This window comes from Branchiostoma belcheri, unplaced genomic scaffold, assembly GCF_001625305.1.
Source record: "Branchiostoma belcheri isolate BF01 breed outbred unplaced genomic scaffold, Haploidv18h27 scaffold218, whole genome shotgun sequence".
NCBI lineage: Eukaryota > Metazoa > Chordata > Leptocardii > Amphioxiformes > Branchiostomatidae > Branchiostoma > Branchiostoma belcheri.
The window spans coordinates 113,694-134,916 of record NW_017803691.1 but is presented as its reverse complement, the minus strand read 5'-3'; the positions used below and the strand labels follow the sequence as shown (position 1 = coordinate 134,916).

The 21,223-nt window shown below is 42.8% G+C and overlaps 3 protein-coding genes across 3 annotated transcripts in view; 1 reads left to right on the top strand and 2 right to left on the bottom strand.

Annotated features, from left to right (window-relative positions):
- Window positions 1-2,176: 2,176 nt before the first annotated feature.
- Window positions 2,177-15,075, top strand: LOC109470054 (delta(7)-sterol-C5(6)-desaturase 1-like). Its single transcript, XM_019768831.1, has 7 exons — window positions 2,177-2,278; window positions 4,818-4,950; window positions 7,868-8,154; window positions 9,217-9,419; window positions 10,717-10,874; window positions 11,658-11,778; window positions 12,786-15,075. Exons 2-7 carry the CDS (start codon window positions 4,824-4,826, stop codon window positions 12,922-12,924), a joined length of 1,035 nt encoding a protein of 344 aa, XP_019624390.1. The 5' UTR covers window positions 2,177-2,278; window positions 4,818-4,823; the 3' UTR covers window positions 12,925-15,075.
- Window positions 15,076-16,207: 1,132 nt separating this feature from the next.
- Window positions 16,208-18,125, bottom strand: LOC109470058. Its single transcript, XM_019768838.1, has one exon. The coding sequence runs from the start codon at window positions 17,822-17,824 to the stop codon at window positions 17,063-17,065; it is 762 nt and encodes a 253-aa protein (XP_019624397.1). The 5' UTR covers window positions 17,825-18,125; the 3' UTR covers window positions 16,208-17,062.
- A 2,360-nt stretch (window positions 18,126-20,485) lies between these two features.
- The window catches only part of LOC109470045 (regulator of chromosome condensation-like), a 5,601-nt gene continuing 4,863 nt past the window's right edge, over window positions 20,486-21,223 (bottom strand). Inside the window, exon 10 of the mRNA XM_019768823.1 lies at window positions 20,486-20,510. Within this exon, the coding sequence (XP_019624382.1) occupies window positions 20,486-20,510 (25 nt within the window). The remainder of the gene's footprint in view (window positions 20,511-21,223) is intronic.

Genomic DNA, 21,223 nt, shown 5'->3' with positions numbered 1-21,223 from the left:
AACGTAGCAATTTTTTTGGGACAAAAACTTTATTGACAAAAATACAGAAAACATTACATACAGTGTGACACATACAAAAGTTTACAATATAGAAATACAAATACTATACATACATGACCAGCGTTAGCATATTAAAAAAACCTGAGACGCCCACACCATCAGTTACCCCCCATATTTACAATCATCATAAAATCAGAAATGAATTGCTTTAAATCTAGTCTTACACTCTTCGAAGCTAGTAAAATGAAGTAAATCCTTAATGTACATCTTATATAAATAAAACTTGATATCAGTAACACAGAAGTACAGTTTGTTAGACATATCGACATTACCATACACTATTTCGTGTGGGTCTAACTTAACGTCTTTTCCTACCACAATTTTCCACCACTTAAAAAATTCAACCCAAATTCGTTGTGCGTACTTGCATTGATAAAGCAGGTGCATTATAGTTTGTTCTGTATTACAATGTTGGCATAATCCTGATTCGCCTATTTTCCTTTTATGCAACCACATTTTTGTTGGCAAGAAGTTATGTAATATCTTAAACATAAAGTTTTGCAGTTTCGTCTCAACTAGTCGACTTGGGGCGAAGAAAAGTCGAGGACTTACATCCCCTTGAAAGATCTCTTCTAAATTATGTACATTTGTTGGAGGGACATACAGTCTTGCTACATATTTCTTATACAAGATTTTGTTTGTTACTTTCTGTATGTCTATTTCCCGTGTTTGTTCGTTACTATTACATACTGTCAGGCTCTTTCAAGGTCATTTTCCAACTCGTGGGGATGGATTCGCGCAGCCCATAATATCTTAGGAGGTAAGTAATTTTTATGGATGACTTTTATGGACAGCGCGCTTTGATTTTGGGAAAAAAAAACAATAAATTTTGTTGCCCTCTGACAGAGGTCAACAAACAGCTTTGCTGTGTACTGGTGGAGGTACCGGGCTGTGTACTGGCGGAGGTACCGGGCTGTGTACTGGCGGAGGTACCGGGCTGTGTACTGGTGGAGGTACCGGGATGTGTACTGGCGGAGGTACCGGGATGTGTACTGGTGGAGGTACCGGGCTGTGTACTGGTGGAGGTACCGGGATGTGTACTGGCGGAGGTACCGGGCTGTGTACTGGCGGAGGTACGGGCTGTGTACTGGTGGAGGTACGGGCTGACTGGCGGAGGTACCGGGCTGTGTACGGGCGGACCCTGTATTGCCAAAGTCTTTCTTGAGTTTCCCGCCCTACGACGGAAGGCAAATTCAGTCAAAGGTCGACATCCTGGATTGTGGTAAGGACGCTGAGCCAGCAAACAAACTGTCATCCATTAATACTTCCAAACATCAAAGTCTACAGTCCACTGCGATAACTCTGGTATGTAGGTGTGGCATGTGACTCAAGAGGCCCAAAGGGTTTTTCGTGATGAATAATATATTAGTACATGTATATATTATTATATATTATTCCGTGATAAGATTAATTGTTCACAGGGGAAGATATTTCAATGCGAACCATTCTTCTAATTTGAATTTTTAATTTATTGTAGAATCGACATGGCTAGAAGAGTCATTCTGGCAAATGGACAGTTCATAGTGACTTCTCTGGCCAATGGATACTACATTGCCACCGTATGATCTGCTTGGAGATTAGTATAGGCCGATTTTCACATGACCACTGTCCGTAAGATGCCATGTGACAAGTAAGAGTTTCTCAATTTACAGACTTTTTAGATATTATTAACGAGAATTGAACGTTTGTGACCCTGAATGGAAGTAACGTTGATGGTGAAAAATCAAAATGCAAGTCGTTGCTATAGCCCATACTAGTAAGCAACTGAAGCGCATAAGTCGAATGTACTAGTTTAATAGAAGTTTATGTATACACGCTTATGTATATGGCAGTCAACATGTGACATGTATTTAGCCCAGTAAAAAATTATCAACCTCCTTGACCATTCGTTTGACACGCTGCTCTACGGGTATCACTCTGATAATGAACGATGAGAGAATATAAAAGACAAGCTATTCTATTTCACCACCAGTCTTTGTCCTGTTACCTTGACGACAGGTTGAAAATTCCCATTTACGGAGTTAGAAAAACCCCTCCACGAGCCCCTGGCTTCCGCTCCATTTGGCACGCCTCGCCTCGCCGTGCCGTGTTATCAGCTGGCCGGAGTCAGTGACGTCAGGAACACACAACAAACCGGACTGCCCCGGGCCGCTGGTGCCATTTGGACAGGAGCTCAGGACGGCAGGACGTACAGTACAGGGGACCGTGAGGGGGAAAGGTGAGTAACACTGCCCGTCTTCTCTACTGTAGTACAGTAACCTGCTCACCAAACCGCACCGGCTACACGGGACCGGCTAGGCTGGTCAGGTCTAAGTAGGTCATCGGATACGCATCTGGGTGTTTTCTCGATTCTACTGTTTCGGAGTGGCAACATTTAACAGCATCATATGACCTCGATCTTTTTGTGATGGCCAGGACCGGTTAGACTCCTCTTTGTGGTAGGTAGGCTTACTTTGTTCCGATGCAACCGGCCGTCTCAGAGATCTGTGTTATATGTATATAACAACTGTTATCCTTTTCTTTCACTGTCTCGATCTAGATATAGGGCCATATAGCTTTATTATCATAACAATAAAGGACATAAAGAATTAGACCAGCAAACCAGCGACCTACGCGCGAGAGTTAGAACTGTAGCTTAACCGTTAACACAGTCACTTTTGTCATGTGTAACGTCAAGGTTACGTTAGGTTGGCTAGCAGAGCTTATATGCTACTTTATAAAGGTGTTGCAAGCAGGAAGGGGATAATATTTAACATTAGCGAGTCTGTGTTTTATATTGAGTAACGTTACGTGGAATACCATCCCGATACATGTAACGTTATGTCTCTTGTAGAATAGCCACACTACATGTTATGCCCCGAAACAACTAATATTGTCAGATTTATATCATGTTGATATAAGGACGCCAGATGCAGAATTAAGGATGAAATGCCATATAGCGGTAGATTTAGATTGGCTGAGACCAAGAACATTCTGAGGTTGTTTTTATTTTTAGATTCGTAGACCAAATAATAAGGATGGTGTTTGTCGGCTCCTGTCCACTTCCAACTACATATTGTCCTGACTAGGAAACATCCTTTTGTTTTATTCATTATAGAGAAATTTCTCCTTCGATATCATGGAGAAAACTCACAGCATCTGTTTGGAGGCCGCATCCTGAGTACTAAATTCTGTTCAATGGTTGTGCAACCGATCAGTTTACAAACTTGTCAATCAAATGTTTTTTCAAGGTCACGTTAGGTTATGATTTTGGTATTCAATATATTACAATATTTTCCACTATAATCTCATTATGTTATATTTTTGCAAGTTTTTCCCATGAAATTCACATAAAGGTCACATTTTTTAAATTTGTAATTACGAATTACGCAAAATTTTCGACTCCCATTTAGGAATTACATTAAATTTTCAGAGCTGATTACGACTGTACGCTTTTGGCTAATGTACTGATTACAAATTACGTTGATTTTTGGGGAGGCTGCCTACGGATTACGAAGTCTAAAAAGGCCTGATTACGTCTTACGAGGGCATGCAGATGTTATGTGGTTATTTAATTATGTAAAACGATTCTATTGAGTAACCAAACCCCCCCTGTGCGTGTGTAACGTTATGTACGTGCCTGCATGCGTGTATGGCGGTGAAGCACGTCGTGTAGGAGGAATTTGACAGTGGATGTATGTAGGTGTATGCTGGTATCTTGCGTGCGTCCTTCCTCCAAATTTTGTTAGAATTTAGACTGCCAAATCGAGCCGTATATTTTGACTACAAAGGCAAAAGAAAACGTCGCTGCAAATTACTTTAACCATATAACATCATTGCTTTGATGGTGATGATGATGACCTCATTGCTTTAACAAACATCTAGACTTTAGGGGGGCTAAAGTGCAAGGACAATGTCTGGGCGTCATGCGCTAGAACCACCAGTGTTGTTGCTATGGGTAACATAAGTCTATAATAGCCGACCTTAACCTTTTATCTTGCACACTTTTTTGTTGTATACGACTTGGGTTCTATTAAGAATAAACAGTGGTTTTAGTCATATTACGCCATAATCATACCAAAATTATTGTTCTCATTTATTATTACTGTACACCGTCTTGTGAAAATGTCGTGGTCATACACTAAGCCGTTTCTGAGTTCTGCGCGGAGACAGCCTGCGCTATAGAACCAGGGACTATAACCCTGCTGTTTAATATGCATGATGGAAGGTCATCGTCCGTATGGACGTGTGGCCATGGGTCGGTTGGGGGCTGTTCAATCGGTCGTATCCATGAGTGCCTGTATATATGGCCACAGCATGTAAATTTTATGGATGACATCCTCTGCAGACTCCAAATCTAACGCGAGCGGGCGAAAACAAACAAGGCAGGCCGAAAAAAACAAGGTTCCTACATTTTAACATTTTGGCTCAATCATTGTACAAATGGTTGAATCCAGTGGGAACATAACAAATACACAGCCAGCATCACATATCGCTGCACCAAAGTAAGAAACAAAACATTAAATCAGAACCTTTTCTTGTCTTCTCTCTTCAGTTATCCTTTCAAAAATCAGGCGAAAATTAATGCGCGCGCTGATGTCATCCATAAAAATTACTTGCTGTGGCCTTATGAACAAATTCTGCTTGCCTCAGTGCATGCAGCCTTCTATATAGATAAATCCGATACTCAGCTGCTGCAAGTTGATGTCCGACTCTCATATGTTTCATCTACTGTAGCCGTTTCGCCTTTATGTATAACGTTACATGTATACATACAGAACAAGATGACTGCAACAAAGACGAAGAAGGTCCCCTCGGAGGGCGCTCCGGTGTTCTTCATCATGTTGAGGAACACGCTGATCGGCCTGGTCAGTACGGTCGCCACCACGCTCATGGGCGCCGCCGCGAAAGGTAGGTTTGATGATGATGATGACTGGTTTATTGATTAAAAACATTTTGCAGCCCGGAGGCTGAATTGCATGTTTCTTTACATCAGTGTCCACCTTAACAACTTTAAAATACAACTTTAAATATCCTTCAAGCTCAGAATTTACACATAAAATTGAAGTGCGATCTCCACGTATTTACATGATCTCTACATATATACATGATAAAAGACAATACATTACTTCGATGAAGGTTTGACATCCAGGTAATACGATATGCCAAAAAACAGTTACTCAAGCAACTGGATATGATTTTGAAAACGTCAGACGTTTCAGCTAGTATCCACTAGCTTTCGTCAGTGACTGAGAGACCAGAGGGGAAAGCAGGTTTATATACACAACCTGTTGATTGATATGCAAATAAAGTGAAGACAAATTTTTGGAAGTCGAAAAAGGAACAAAAGTCAGACAAGTCAAGACAAGATGATGCAAATTAGTCTGAAAGCTCCTGTATTACAGGACAGGAGCTTATGTTATTTACAGACTCAAATGTGAGGAGCCCAATTGTAACAACACCTACATCGGAGAGACAAGTCGACCGCTTAAAGTAAGGTACAAAGAACATTGCCGACCTAGTGCCAACGGCTACTCCTCAGCTATTTTCCACCACCTACAACACAACCAGGGTCACTCTTTCAAACTCGAGTCCATGGATGTATATTAGACCGCGAAACACGCTGGTGGGAACGGGGTGTTAAAGAGGCAATATATGAAAGAATGTACAACCCCACCCTCAACAGGGAAGGGGGGCTACGGGTCGATCTTTCCGGCACTTGGGATTTGGCACTCCCAGCCCCGAGGACAGACAACACTTAAGCTCCTGTCCTGTAATACAGGAGCTTTCAGACTAATTTGCATCATCTTGTCTTGACTTGTCTGACTTTTGTTCCTTTTTCGACTTCCAAAAATTTGTCTTCACTTTATTTGCATATCAATCAACAGGTTGTGTATATAAACCTGCTTTCCCCTCTGGTCTCTCAGTCACTGACGAAAGCTAGTGGGTACTAGCTGAAACGTCTGACGTTTTCAAAATCATATCCAGTTGCTTGAGTAACTGTTTTTTGGCAATACATTACTTGTTTACGTTGACTCATTTAGGAGTTTTACTATGTAGGGCAAAGGGCTCTTGCAGTAGCGCTTCGTGCGTGCTAGAATAGGGTCGAATTTGTTGTTTTGCCTTGCTGACCTCCCCGTTACTTCGCCTCTTGTCTGAGGGAGCCAGTGGTGATAGAGATTTGATTTGGACAGTTTTTTCCCAAACTCTCGGCGCATCAGATCTCATTGATGAGTTTTTTTTTTCGTTACACTAGGGAGAATTCACCACTAGTTTCCCATCCCCAGAATGCAACGCGAAAACAGGGGGTCTAACCTCATTTGCATAGGACAGGAAGGCATCGGAATGATCCTGGTGACGTTAAACAGCTTGTGTTTTGAGGTGTTGGGGCATTTCCTGCTCAACATTAATTAAATTACTATGGGTCGAATCTGACAACAAATAGAGAATGAAGTTTTTGTGTTTTTTCTAACATTGAACATGTGGTTTGTAACGTTACAGCATCAGTATAGCGTTACCACTATAACGTTACAAACAAGTCGTTCCAAAAAATTCATTCTCTATTTGTTGTCAGATTCAACCCATAGTAATTTAATCAACCTTGAGCATAAAATGACCCAACACCCCAAAACACACTGAAAAACAAACTGTTTAACGTCACCAGGATCATTCCGATGTCTTCCTGTGCTATGCAAATGAGGTTAGACCCCTTGTTTTCGCGTTGCATTCTGGGGATGGGAAACTGGTGAATGTATAAAGTGCCTGTCTCACATGCCTGCCTTCCTCAGTCTAATCCTATAGGAAATCTATTGATATCATTCTAGGTTGCTCACATTTACTCTACACCATAAACATTGCCAAGTGCGTCCAGTGTTTAGTGCAAATTTAGTGCAAACGTCTATGTTCGTATTCATTGAAATTTGAATACCACTATTATGGACAATGTTGTATTTTGGTATTATAAGGATAAGGTAAATCATTGAGAAAATGGTGTATGCTTAAAACTTTCAACTTTCAAATTGATGTAACCTAGTACTGTTAAATGGAGTGTTGGGCAAACGTTTGAAACTGGGAGGTGCCAATCAAAAAACGTAAGACGATAGTAATCAAAGTGTCAATCAAGGAAAATTCTTCAAAACTAAATAGAGAATACTAGTACCGCATGGCATATTCCGTATCAACCGATGTACCAGCCTGAACGAGGTTATATGTAGATACGTATATAGAACGCTATACTGATAGACACTGTTGTAAAGACAAAGTTGCCTGACACAATGGAAGCCGTGTTAGCCTTCGCAGATTCGTGCGGTGTTATGTTTTTTTTTTGGGGGGGGGTACGACGCGACTTATACCGCTCAGGGATGGTTTTGCCGCCGAGGGAGTGCGGGGAGAGAGTTTTTCCCCACAAATTCTATCCCTGGCCAGTGGGAAACTCCCTCCGTGGAATAAGTCGTCGTCTAAGAGGCTAAAGCCGTGAAGTCGCGATATGGAAACTTCAGTACGGACGGGAGCCTATTTTTGCTCCTTTCATGTCCTACTGAGATATCAGTGTACGTTGGAAAATTCATATTTGAATCACTACAAAAGCGACACCATATTGTAAATAGCTGATATATCCCCTTAATTACAGAATGTAATATTCTTCCTAAGAAAACACAATAGATTAGCTTTAGTATCATTATGGACTAGCCCGTTAGAATTATATCTTAGTATTAGTTTATGTATGTACCATTGTTGTTTCTTTGCCATACATTGTACCAGCTACAGTTGTTGAGCAATAAAGTTGATTTGATTTGATATCTGCTCTGACTCTCCTCGTGCTGCACAGGTGACTGGCTCATCATGCTGGTGTACCTGCGCGGGAAGGATGGCCCAGACAAGGCCCTGCCGTCCTTCCTCGCACCGAGCGCCAACGGAACGGCAGAACACTCCGTGCTGGACCAGTTCCTGGAGGGTTACGGTATGAAACACCTGCACCTCTTCATCCTGATGGGCATCACCGGCTCCTTCGTTATCTACTACCCTGTGGGAGGGTTCTGGCACTGGTACTACTACATCAGGAAGCGCCACCAGGCGGAGGAGTGGAAATGTCAGCCCAACAAGTTCCTCACTAAGGTACCAGACTGCTGTCTGACAATTCGATTCTTATTGCATATACAGGAAAACAAATCTGTGCACATCCTGTTGGCTGAACTGTGAAGTACATGTCTGCCTGTAACGGTCAATCTCCAAGCAGATCTACGGTGGCAAGGCAGTATGCATCTGCCAGAGGAGTGTCGGCAATGGGCACTCCTCTGGCCAAAGGATACCGCCTTGCCACCGTAGATCTGCTTGGAGATTAGTAACAGTACCTGTCGGGGACAGTTTCAGCCATTCCTGATGAAACCCGCCAGAATAAAAAATCTTGAATTATTTTATTGACGATAGGCACGTCGAAATACACGCACACGTACAGACGCACAAAAACACGTGCACGCACGCACATACACACACACAGTGACACACATACACACACACACACGCAGACATGCACATGAAAACAAACTTACAGACAGAAACACATACATTGGGTGACTTGTTTATGACCTTTATCATGCAGAACTTTAGCACTACTATCAACATCAATAAGGCCATGCAAACCTCAAGGTCAACCATACCTTGCTTGTCTGTGCACTGGGGAGAAAGATTGGGGGATGCCGTTTTTATCAGCGATATCGCATTTTGCCTCAAAGATGTCACTATGCTATGGTATAGGTTTGATTCAACTTACTACAGTAAAAGAATGACCAGAGAAATGGATTTGGAAATATGGATTTGCCGCCCTGAAATTGCATTGGATGCCTGGGTTGTATGGGGGTAACCAAAGTCTCCACCAGACGTCTCTTGCGGGGTGAATAAATCGTAGAAATCGGCCTAAAAAGGGTATTAATTTGCCAGAGAAGGTAGCCGGCCAGAGAAGCTCTATGGCCCGCCGGAATGGAGCTTCTCTGGCCGGCTACCTTCTCTTGCCAATTAATACCCTTTTTAGGCCGATTTCTACGATTTATTCACCCCGCAAAAGAAGTCTGGTGGAGACTAGGGTAACCACGTGGTGATAAGGTACCGACAAGGGCATGGTGCGGTGAAGCTGTGACACGACATCACAGTTTTGCTGACTAACGCGTTTGTAACTTTCAGGATAACGAGGCTCATGCTGTGATGTTGGGCTCCTTCAACATGGTGCTGGGCGGAACCTTGTCAGGAACCATCGCCTGTTACATCGTGAACGGCGGGTACAGCAGGCTGTACTTCAGTCTGTGGGACTACAGCATTGTGTACACCGTGCTGTCTACCATCTTTGTATTTCTGCTGAACGAGTTTACCATCTACTGGTCTCACCGGTGAGTAGTTATGCGCATAGCAAACAGGCTTCTATATATACATCTTTCTTTTTTTTAGCCTCTACCAGGCTCCGGGGAGCGTCTCGAATGAGTAGAGATTGGCACGAAAGACAGATAATATACCACAGATAATATACCAGGGGAGTTGCTCAGAGCGGGAAAATTGATACCCGCTAGCGGACCAACTCCCCCGGCATGTTATCTGTCTTTCTGACCAATTTCTACTCTCTCCAGCCGCTTCCCGGGGCCTGATAGAGGCTAATACTTTCTAACTGTCCTTGACACCGTTGTATGTGTAGCTACGTGAAGATAGGTGTCTCAAGTGTGTATTACTTGGTATTGTGTTTTATAGAAAGCACTGAGAGAAGCACATGGCAACGATGTAACGTTTTACAGACATAATCTATGAGCTCACTTTCACGTTGATTATGAAACGTTAGGCTGATAGTTCTGCTTTTACCTTGGTGACAAATAGAAGTATTGTTTATTTGGTCTGTCTGTGTTTCCAAATATTTTTGATCAGCATAAATTTGAAGTTATGGGTGCATTGTGGTGATACGGTTTGCGAAGACAAAGCTCAAAGTTGCTTCGGGCTTCCTGGTGGCTTTCGTTCTCATTGTAACAAAATTTCTGATTTTTTTTGGTCCCGGACATGGTATGGTATATTATGGTATTGTTTTTTTTAAACTGAGACACACGTTATAATTACACAAGTACCGATTGTGTAATCTTTTGCAATTTTTATAGATTATTTATTGACTCGACAAAAATACAGGGACTTCCGTATGGTCTACTACAACTAAGGTCTAACAAAGCTAAACACATGTATGGATAAAGTCATCCTACTTAAGCCATGTTGATTTGATTATAAATGGATGACAAAATCACATTCGCCATATATATTGCTGCCGATAGAAGTTCCATCCATGTCAGCATGTCTATATAGTAGAGGGGATTCATTCCTCAAGCTACCGACATCTTGCACACGCAGTCTTCCCTCAGTAAGACATCTGGAGCCGCATAGTTCCCGTTTAGAACTTTTATTCAGCCTATATATAGGTGAGAACTTCATGCACTTGTGTCATTAGCCTCTGTACACTTGAAGAAGCCACACCGGTGAAACCGGTCGTGTGACAGGCTGAATAAAAGTTCTAAACGGGAACCATGCGGCTCCAGATGTCTTACTGAGGGACGACTGCGTGTGCAAGATGTCGGTAGCTTGAGGAATGAATCCCCTCTACTATATACTGCATGTTAGCATGTCTAGTTACCGTGTTGCACGTTCGTTCTCCTGCAGAATCATGCACCTGCCTGTGTTGTACAAGAAAATCCACAAGTGGCACCACCGCTACATCCAGCCCACCGCCTTCACGGCCAGCGCCATGCACCCGTTTGAGTTCCTCCTCAATCAGTGCATCATGGCGGCTCCCATGTTCATCTTCCCCCTGTATGCCGGTAAAACGATCTTCTCGTCACTATTAAAGCATCAGAAAAGAAATACAAGACAGCGATGGCGACGCACTCTTAATACGACTATATAAGCGCCGCCATCGAACATAAAAAGAATCAACAAAGATATAATACTACATAGAAATAACAAATGAATACAAACAATATGAGCACACAATATAAGGCAGACAATCTCATCACTTTGAATCGTTGCGTGTAGCCACATTCGGTTGCTATAAGATTGTGAGAAAATCGAACAAAACCCAAACCATTGGACATGGGGCACCACGTTTATAGCAGGTATTACCACTATTCTTATGAAGATAGCAATATACATGTATGTAGTAATGGAGTTGACTTTCTATCGGGTTGTCCAGAAATCCACAAAGGTAAACATACGGTTAGTGATTTTTCAGTCCAATTGTGCACTTTTTTAAAATGAAGATTTGCTTAGAATACATCTAACTACCGGTACATGTAGCCCTAATTTGGTGCTTTTGTGGAGACAGTTCAAATTCTGCCCAGGATCGATTTTCTGGCGGATTTTGATATTTTTTACTAACAATATATATATTTTTGTTGGCATCTGTGTGATGATAATCAAATTGACAATGCAGAAATTCCTTGTGAACATGTAAACTTAGTGTATATGGGTGACTTCACATAAACACGGCCTATCTATCTATCTATATAGATAGATAGATAGATAGATAGATATAGATATAGATATAGATATATAGATATATAGATATATAGATATATAGATATATCTTTCATTTATCTGGACAGGTTCGTACGTTGGCGTCTTGTTGTGGACCTACTACTACGGCATGAGGGACCACTCCGGCATCATCAGCGTGTCTCCGTGGCCATGGCAACAGGACACCTTGTTTCACGACGACCACCATCTGTGAGTACCTGCTCTTCCACATAACCACGGGTTGACTGTCAACGTTTGAGTCGAGTTTTTGGCCGTGTTTATGTGAAGTCACCCAAGGCGCTTTACATGTGGTTTACCCCGACGCCGGCTCCAAGTGGCTCCATCTGAATGCTCCAAATCACATTGAAAGCGCCTCGATCCCAAACCACTTTCGAATCGGTTTTCCCGCATCGCGATTTGCGTCTGAACGCAATGTGATTTCAATGTGACTTTGCCTGGTCATGGATTACGGGGTTATATTTCTTTATTTATACACAATACCAAATTTTACGTGGCAGCAACTTAAACAGAAGTAATGGTCATATAATGTGGGCGAGCTTCACCGCCTCTGGCGGGACCACGTCGGCATTCGGCCGAGATACGCTGGGAGGGGGGCATCAGCAAGCAGGTCGTTGACCTCTGACATTAAAAACACGCTACCTTGCGTGGTTTCATCAAACAACAATAAATGTAGCTCAAGCGAATTGTGATCGGACACGGTTTGCAAGGAATGTATGGCACGTGGACCAGATGTGAGGAATGTGAATTACCCGAATCGCAGTTTGAGTGACTTCACATAAACACGGCCAAAGTGAAAACCGTTACTTACTCTCTGCGATTGTCATAAAATGAATTTCTTTCATTTATTCGCACAATGTATTCACATAGTGCGACAAGCCTTGTATGCTTATACTGAGCCCGCCTCCTTTAGACTTAATAAGTACATGATACTTAACTGATTAAAAAGAACGGAAACAAAGATATTCTAAACTAGTACACGTGCTTTTATAGCAAACAGTTCACAATGACGATAAAAACCTAGTTGTAACCATAAATATAATACCAGTATAACTACTAGTATATAATACCAGTATAACTTAGTAAGCTCATAATTAATCCATTTAATCCAAACTAATCAAGCGGGAATTATTCTTCCTTTGCAATTGGGATGTCATTCTCAGCTTACACGTGTATACCGCTGTCTGCCATGTCCACAGCTACTTCCACGTCAACTTCGGGATGAACACCAAGTTTATCGACATGATGTACGGCACGGTGCGCAGGACGGACCGGGAGTACAGCGAGGACATCTACTACGGCTTCGGACGGGAGAAGACGGAGAGCAAGGCGCAATAAGCTCACGGAACCAAGATCAGCTCTGCAATATGCAAAGGCTTGTAGGGTTCTAGATCTACTGATTTTCTTTGATTTCAGTATTGTGCAAAATACGGTTGAAAAACCAAGTCCTTACAGGTATCTCTACTATCCGGCCTGAAATAGATTCGATGTTTACTAGTTATTCTGTGCATCACATCATTGCATATTTAACTTTTCAATCATTCCATGCGATGAAAGTTTGGAAAGACTGGGAAAGGAGAAGTTTCTCGAATGTTCACATCCATGTGCTCTCCTTACCTAAATTGCTGAATTGAATGCTGCCAGTGTATTGATGCACATGACCTCAGTAATTAGCGCACACATGAAGCAGGTCAATGCAATGTAGATGTTATTCATTAACATTCAGTGCACAGCAGTGCATAGGTGCTGGATAACAGATGTCACGTGATCAGGGTATAGTATAATTGTCTCGATTCTGATTGGATGAGTCTGTGTGACGTCACGAGGGTGAAGGTGGCTGATTGGCTCATCATGGGAAGGGTATGACGTCCTCCATGGGACTGACCTTCCTCTGCTCCTTTTTTTTACAAAGAACCAATGAGGTTTACTGATTGAACCTCCTTGATGATAGAACCAAACGACATTGACACGAGAAAGAAAATGTATGCAAGTCACTTTTCTTGTCCCTACCAAGTACCAACTCTTGTTGGAAATGGTTTTTCGAGATCTATTGCTTTGTATTTGCTTTTTCTTGAACGTTTTGGTTGAATGGAAGGACTGTTTAACTACCTATAGTAGTTGTTACCATACACTCCATTCCTCAGAGCGATTTGCAGGTGTGGTGTGAGGACACACTGATATAATTTTATGGGTGATTGATTTCCGCCTCAAAAAAAATCTGTGGTTTACCAGCTTTTTTGGGGGGGGATGGGGATTCGCCGGCGCGCGCTAGTTTGGGGGGTCTTCAGATGATGTCATCCATAAAATTAAGGCAATGTGGACTAAATGTACCCCGGGTACCATCCGGATTTTGAGCATTGAAAAATCCGGATGGTACCCAGGCCAGGCTAAAATGACGTGTAATGGCGCGGAACGACTGTGACCGGTTCTTCGTGAACCACTGGTATCAATGACGCGATGCATGGAGACAGAGCTACTGTACAAGTCCATGTGCATAGAGAAACCAACAGTCGGACCGTGCTTGTGAACATGTAGAACGAGCTAAACCACATTCTGCGCGCTTGTTTCTGTATCGGTCTGTCGTGCCGTAGATGATCATCATTTTACATCATGCAGTAGAGACCTGTTCACCTTCTACGTTTTGCATCATGCCCGTAGCCAGGATTTTGAAGGGGGGGGGTTCTTCCCATTGCTTGAAGGGACCTCGAGCGCCGTAGGCGCGAGGTTCCTAGGAGGTCCGGGGGCATGCTCCCCCGGAAAATTTTGAAAAATGAACCGAACCTTCTAAAATGGCATTTCGTGCATTTTTGAGAGGATTTCCAAAAATAAATTTTTATTCAATGACAAAGGGAGCAGTTTTTCTACGATTCCAGTCCATCTTTTCAAGAAAAATCTTGGACCTTTACATAAAAAGTGGACCAAAAGTGGACCTTTGAGCCTTGTGGGCCCCCCCCCCCTGGCTACGGGCATGTGCATCATCACATCGTTAATCATAAGTAGGTATAGATGTGAAGAGCCAAGTTAGTGGCAGTCTGGTCCAGTCTATCGTGATTGGGGCAGGCTGTCTTCGGGGCTCTGTAGATAGTTTTCCCTTGTCCAGCTCAATAGACCGCCCTGCAGTGTTATGCCCGTCGGAGTTTTGCACGCCAGGAGTGACGTGCAAAACCTACCGGGGAACCTAGCTGAGTCGGGCGGGGAAGAGCTTCTGCAGCCCCGAAGACAACCCGTCCCAACCACGATAGACTTTTGTATGAGCCCTGAAGATTAGCCTTTTGGGCTACAGGGTATCGAAATAAAGAGAAATAAAGAGGATAGACTGGAAACCAGGCTAAGACAGAGTGAGATGGTGTATTAGTATCTTAACTTGGTTCCCAACAACAGAAGCAGGTGGAAGGTTGAACTGGTGTAGTTAGCTCGATGATTAAACTGTGGGGTGACATAACTGACATGCGCTGTGTGATTAAGCCGGACTTTGTTCTGTTGTGTTGTGTTGTGTTGTGTTGTAAAAAACAACCGATGATGAAAAGGAATTGTTGACAGACAGTGATCGGCGAAGTCTTCTCGTCAGGAGTTTGTCTGAATGTTCCGATCCTCACTAAGTCATGCGGCAGTTCCTTTCCATAGCTGCCCATGTGTGGTGTTGTGGAGGCTCAATAAACCGTTCTTTCCTCTCAGTTCTCTCTGTGTAATTGTCTGACTTTTTTGACGCAGAGAACAGACCTATTCCGCCTGTTATTCAGTACAGGCCAATCGTGTCCGTCTATTACTACTACGTTTTATTCGCATATCTTAGTTTTTGTTAGGGAGGAGGACATTTTCAGAGAGGATTACGATGTGTGCGAAAAAAATTCTGATGAAAGGTGAAAACAGCAAAGTCAACTCTTTCCGCAAATAGCAAAGGTCTCGACAAATATAGCACACAGTATTGATCCGTGACTAGAACTGCACTGCGGTACTGTTACCGGTATTGGAGGTATTGTTGTTATCATTCTTAGTGTGTGAGTGTGTTTACATCTCTCTCTCTCTCTCTCTCTCTCTCTCTCTCTCTGTGTGTGTGTGTGTGTTCACATATATATCTGTGTGTGTGTGTGTGTGTGTGTGTGTGTTTATATATCTGTGCGTGTGTGTATGTGTGTGTGTGTGTGAGTGAGTGAGTGTATGTGTGTGTTTATATATATATATATATATATGTGTGCGCGCGCGCGCGCGTGTGTGTGTGTGTGAGTGAGTGTGTGTGTTTACATATATATCTGTGTGTGTGTGTGCGCGCGCGCATGTGTGTGTGTGACATCGCAAATCCTGCCTTACACCCATGGATCGTTTCTCCTTCATCAATTCCAAGTTTTGTCACAGATAGACCGTTGGAAAACGTTCTCTGCAGCTTGTGTTGCCGGTTGTTGCTGCAAAACGTGTTCCTCCTTGGAAGGGGATCCAGAGAGGAAGCCTCAATCCAGGTTGATCGGCAGGTGCTTTGCTGTGACTACATACCAATGGCACTCACGAGACTCGTGATGGGTTACCTGTTATTTCATGAATCACAAGAAAGGGCGCTAGCGCCAACAGCTATGTATTATTCAAATGCGATTTATCATCATAAGCATAATCTGACGTAACGTTTACTCTCCGGTCAGAGGGATAGTTACACATGTACGTTTATACCGCGTGCTTTGCGTTAGTCTCTACCAGACTAACTACGCTGGCTATATATAGGAGAATAATTGCCAGGGGAGTTTGGCCGCCTTGATTTGATTGGCCGAAAAGAAAGTACCTCCCCGCGGCTGGACTCCCTTGGACAATTTTACTCTCTTTTTTTATTCTACGATCCGTATTCCCGTCGAAAGGCCTGGTGGAGGCTAGCCGTGGACGACTCGAGTAATCCTTTTTGCATTATAATCATGCAAGGATTACTCGAGTCGTCCACGGCTAGGTGGAGGCTAGCTTTACGTTACCATGTTCCTCATGATTTGTCGAAAAAATATGTGGAAAAAATAAACCTACTAGTACCACACAAAATGACAAAAGGTAGTCGACTATCATGGTAACAATTTCATAAAGTTACTTAGGTAATTTTGGAGAACTTTATTTGTTTTCACAATTTTGTACCGCAACTGTAGCCGTCGACGAAGATCGGGCGCGACGTACTAGTATTTTCATGTATACAATGACACTCATGGCTAGCACACTTATTTTACTCTTACATGTACATGCACACTTGAAAGTCTACCACACAGGTTTCATGCATCCCGTCTTCATTTGACAAACAGATAATCCTATGAGCGTTCGGACGATACGATACTGGTGCACAAAAAAATATGACCTTGGTGACTTTCTACAAGACAATCGTAGCATTTACATTCGTAATTTCTCGATCCGTTTTATCATCTGCTGTGTGTTTCTACATCTCCTATTAACTCACATCATATCCACATGATAAAGCTCATTCAGAAAACATGGAAGCATTGAAGTTGGAAATGCATTATATTCGTGAGGGTTCTAACTTCGCGATTTTCACGTCGGGGATCTTGTCTTCTCTTACTGACACCTCGATCCTGCCTTCCTTCGTCTGTTCAAAGTCCTCGGGGATTTTCTCGCCGCTTTCGTTCCTTCGCGCTTGAAAGTTCATGCGGCGGAGAAATGAGTTGGCCCAGCTTGATGTGATCTCGACGCTGCCGCCGTGCTCCGACAAAAGGCCCCTTGCCGCCCCCATCACCACCCGGCGGTTCACCACGCCCCCAGCCTTCCTCAGGTTACGGACGTAATCTCCCATCTGCTCATTCCGCCCTCCCAGCTTCAGCGGCCTCCCCACGTTTCGGCGTGGCAAGTTCTCAACATTGTCCGTGCCGAGTCGTTGCTTCTCCTTCACGTAGCTTGTCTTGATGGATCGCACTGTACTCTCGTTGATCTGGCGGCCAGTTTCCTTGGACAACTGCCGAGCTGCCTTAGAGGCTCCGATGTCCAGACACAACTTGGCGATCTTGGCTCGCATCTCGGGGCTGTAGTTCCCGTAGTTGCCCCTCTTTCTTTTCCGGCTCCCGGACTCCGCCATGACTCTCTCGACTTCTCTGTTGGCAGCGGCGGTCATTCTGGGGTTCTCGGTCTCGAGAGGCTTCGGCAAGCCTGGCGTGGCGGAAGGCTCCATGGACGGATTGGCAGTCGGGGATGTTGTGTTCTCGTACTTCGATCCTTCCGTGGTAGAAGGCGCCAAGGACGGATTCGCAGTCTTCAACCACTTCAGCATGATGTTCGCTCGTCCCAATCTCCAAACAGGAATGAGAACACCAAACCGAATCGATACTTTAATATACTGTATCGTTATGTTGTCTGTCTGAATTTTATCATGACAAAAGCAACAAAAGAAATCTATGAGGTCGCACCGACGGAAAGTGATTAAAGCCGTCGGGCCGACATATTCATGTACTGTGTTCTGAGTGCTGTATTGTTAGAACCGCGCGTACCCTACGATGGGAAATGATTGAAATCGTCGGGCTGACATATTCATGTCCAAGTAGTCTGTATTTCCCGCGTGCTGCATTGTTGTAACCGCCCGTATCACATATACTAGATATACCATGTATAACATGCAAAATGGTCAGTCCTGTCACAATTTTTGGGGGTACATACCGCTAATTGAATGCATTTAAAGTATATTGTATGTTGTTAACCGATAGGTACTTTGTATATACTTTTAAACAAACGGTACGTTCGTAACTTGTTACTAGAAGATGTTACTAGAAGATGTACATGTACCTCTGTTATGGTCATTGTGGATTTCAGTGATAAATGTTTGGGTGTAAAATATCTTTCAATCGTTGGCTGATGGAGTTAATTATTGGTGATAGGTTTGTGCTAAGAGATACATCAGGACGCCATACTGTAAGCAAAACCGCATTCCTCCAAATAAAACCACTTGTAAAAGTCCAAAGTGTTACGAATACCGGACGCCCAGCTCTAGTTGTAGTTGACATGAGAGGGCGTCCGCTTGCAGACTGTCAGACGGCACGTTTTGGCATATACGAAGAAAATACTTAATGGCATTTAGGGAGGCCTCCAGGTGCATTGGGTACCTCCCTAGTTCCGCCCTTGATGCAAAGTTACAGGCTGAGTAGGAACGTTCAGAGACTGTTTACAGAATATTAAGGTGGACGGATTCAATGGCAGAATCTAGGGCTTTTGGCTGAGCCCCAAATTTCTGAGCCGTAAAGTAAAATAGGTTTTACACAAGTGTCGAAAAGTTTGTTTTTAACTGATAGTGAGGCGTTGGCTTGATCTAGCGACTGTTTAATTCCGAATAAAGCTTTCAAACCCTTGCAACTCAAGTACTTATTATTTGCTTTAAACGTGCCGGCTGAGTTCACAATAATGCCGAGATAAGTATATGACGTTACAATTTCAACTACATGCTTGTCAAATAAAAACGAGCAGTTTTGGGGTAAACGGCCACCCTTTGTATATAAAATACAATAATTTTAGTTTTTCTACTTGCACTGGTGCTCTCCCATGCGATTCTTGTCAGATGTTCTAGTGCAAGGGCACCCTAATCTCCAAGCAGATGTTTCAGTGGCTGCAAAATACAGTATCAAACTGCCCAGGCAGTATCTACTGGCCAGACTGTATCTATTAGCCACCCAATATCAGCAAATGGATACTGTCTGGCCAATGCATACTGCCTGGGTAATTTGATACTGCATTTTGCAGCCACCGAAACATCTGCTTGGAGATTAAGGCATTCATCTAGGTAGGAACAGGACTAAAATTATTGCGGAAAAAAACGCATTGATGGATTAGATTATTAAACCCACTTCTGAACGTATAATGTATTGGGTTTAGACAAGGCGGTTGAAATCTTAATTTTTAATCTTCTTGCTTGGTCTAACTTAAGTAACACCTCGCGTGCGTTTAAGTTTGGTCAAGCCAAGGCTAGGACGTTTAGATATCTAAAAAAAAACTTTTTTTTTAATTTTTCCTCTTGTAATATAGTGGTGTTATGTTTTCGGTCAATTTCCTTTGCCAGAAAAAAAGGACATTCAATTTATCTTATCAATAGTTGGGAGTAAAATTATGCAGCTTATTCAAAGATTCGAGTGTTCTGCTTCTGCTGCTTTTGCTCACCATGTGACTGAACAAACATCACAACATGCCGTATAGGAATTCATGGTTATCAAGACAAATAAACAGGATGGAAACACAGCTGTATATACGTGTGAGACTTTGAACGTCAAAATTACCATATCAGACGAACATAGAGCTTTTACACAATCTCAGTGACAACTTGCCTTGCTCTTTTACACATTCAGCATTGTGGTGTAGCCTTTTTAACGTGATTTTTATTGAGTCTGAAGGACAACTTAAAAGAGATAAAGCACCTGGTCTGAACCTGTGCCTCAAGGTTCACCTCTACCACACAAAGCAGCCTTTACGCCCCGGGATATCCCCCACAGGCACAGCTATCCCCGTAGTCACTACACGCACAGGGGGCTAAAAATAGAAAGTCGGGCTAGATACTGGCGGTTGGCGGATCAACCAATCACAGGCCGCCGTGGCACAGGTGCACCCAAGGATATGGGCCAATAAAGACTGCTTACCGGATGTCATGTACTGTACAACACAAAAGACGTTGTGAAGTACAAGGGGAATGTGGGAATGTGCATCCTTAATTATTCATACATGTTGTATATGTATGTATTATCCGATTATACGTAGGTCGAAGTGAAGGTGAGACACGAGTGATTGCGTTAAATAACAACACCGGGGCATTTATTTTGTTATGGAACACTTCTCTAGGATACAGGAGTTTTTTTTTTTAATTTTCTCAACGAAGATTTCTCACCTAAGTCCTGACGTTTCGGTGTCTATCAGACACCTTCCTCAGAGCTTCTGACTGGAGTTCTACTTCTCGCCGCTATCTGTAGCCGATGTAGGTGGCGCTTTTGCGGAGAGAACACAATAATCCCAGTCAGAACTCCAGTCAGAAACTCCGAGGGGGAGGTATCTGATAGACACCGAAACGTCAGCACTTAGGCCATGTTGATTTGATTATATGGATGACATCCACGCGCATGGATTTCGGCCGTTTCCGAAAAAAAAAAGTTTTCAACCATATTGTAAATCGTTTAAAACAGTTGCAAAATGAGAAAATATGTTCCCTTGCTAAAAGAATTAAAATATTGGAAAACGATACCTATGTCGTAGAATGCCAAAAATGTATGACAAAAATGTAAAGAAATGGATTTGAAGAGTAGCTTATTCGCCATACTATACCATGTGTCATTTGTTCAATATTAATGACCATGTAGATTTCATAAATGAAGGCAACTTTTTGTTTCTGCCAAACTTTTTTCTTATACGCGCATCAGTTTTGGGGTTCCCAGAGGATGTCATCCATATTATCAAGTCAACATGGCCTTAGGTGAGAAATCTTTACTCTCCAAGCAGAGGCTTTTTTTTATCAGGGTTTCTCTTTTGCACTGAATTTTTTTCCACTGAATTTTTTTTGGGTTTGGTGGAAAATAAATTCAGTGCAAAAGCGAAACCCCGATAAAAAAGCCTAAAAACATGCTAAAAACAACCCCAATCCCAAACCTCTGCTTGGAGAGTAAGAAATCTTGGTTGTGTAAAAGAAGACTCCTGTATCCTATAC

Coding starts and splice junctions, on each gene's coding strand:
- LOC109470054 (XM_019768831.1), top strand. CDS start 4,824: ATGACTGCAACAAAGACGAAGAAGGTCCCCTCGGAGGGCGCTCCGGTG. Junction 4,951..7,867: donor CATGGGCGCCGCCGCGAAAG/GTAGGTTTGATG, acceptor CGTGCTGCACAG/GTGACTGGCTCATCATGCTG. Junction 8,155..9,216: donor CCAACAAGTTCCTCACTAAG/GTACCAGACTGC, acceptor TGTAACTTTCAG/GATAACGAGGCTCATGCTGT.
- LOC109470058 (XM_019768838.1), bottom strand. CDS start 17,824: ATGCTGAAGTGGTTGAAGACTGCGAATCCGTCCTTGGCGCCTTCTACC.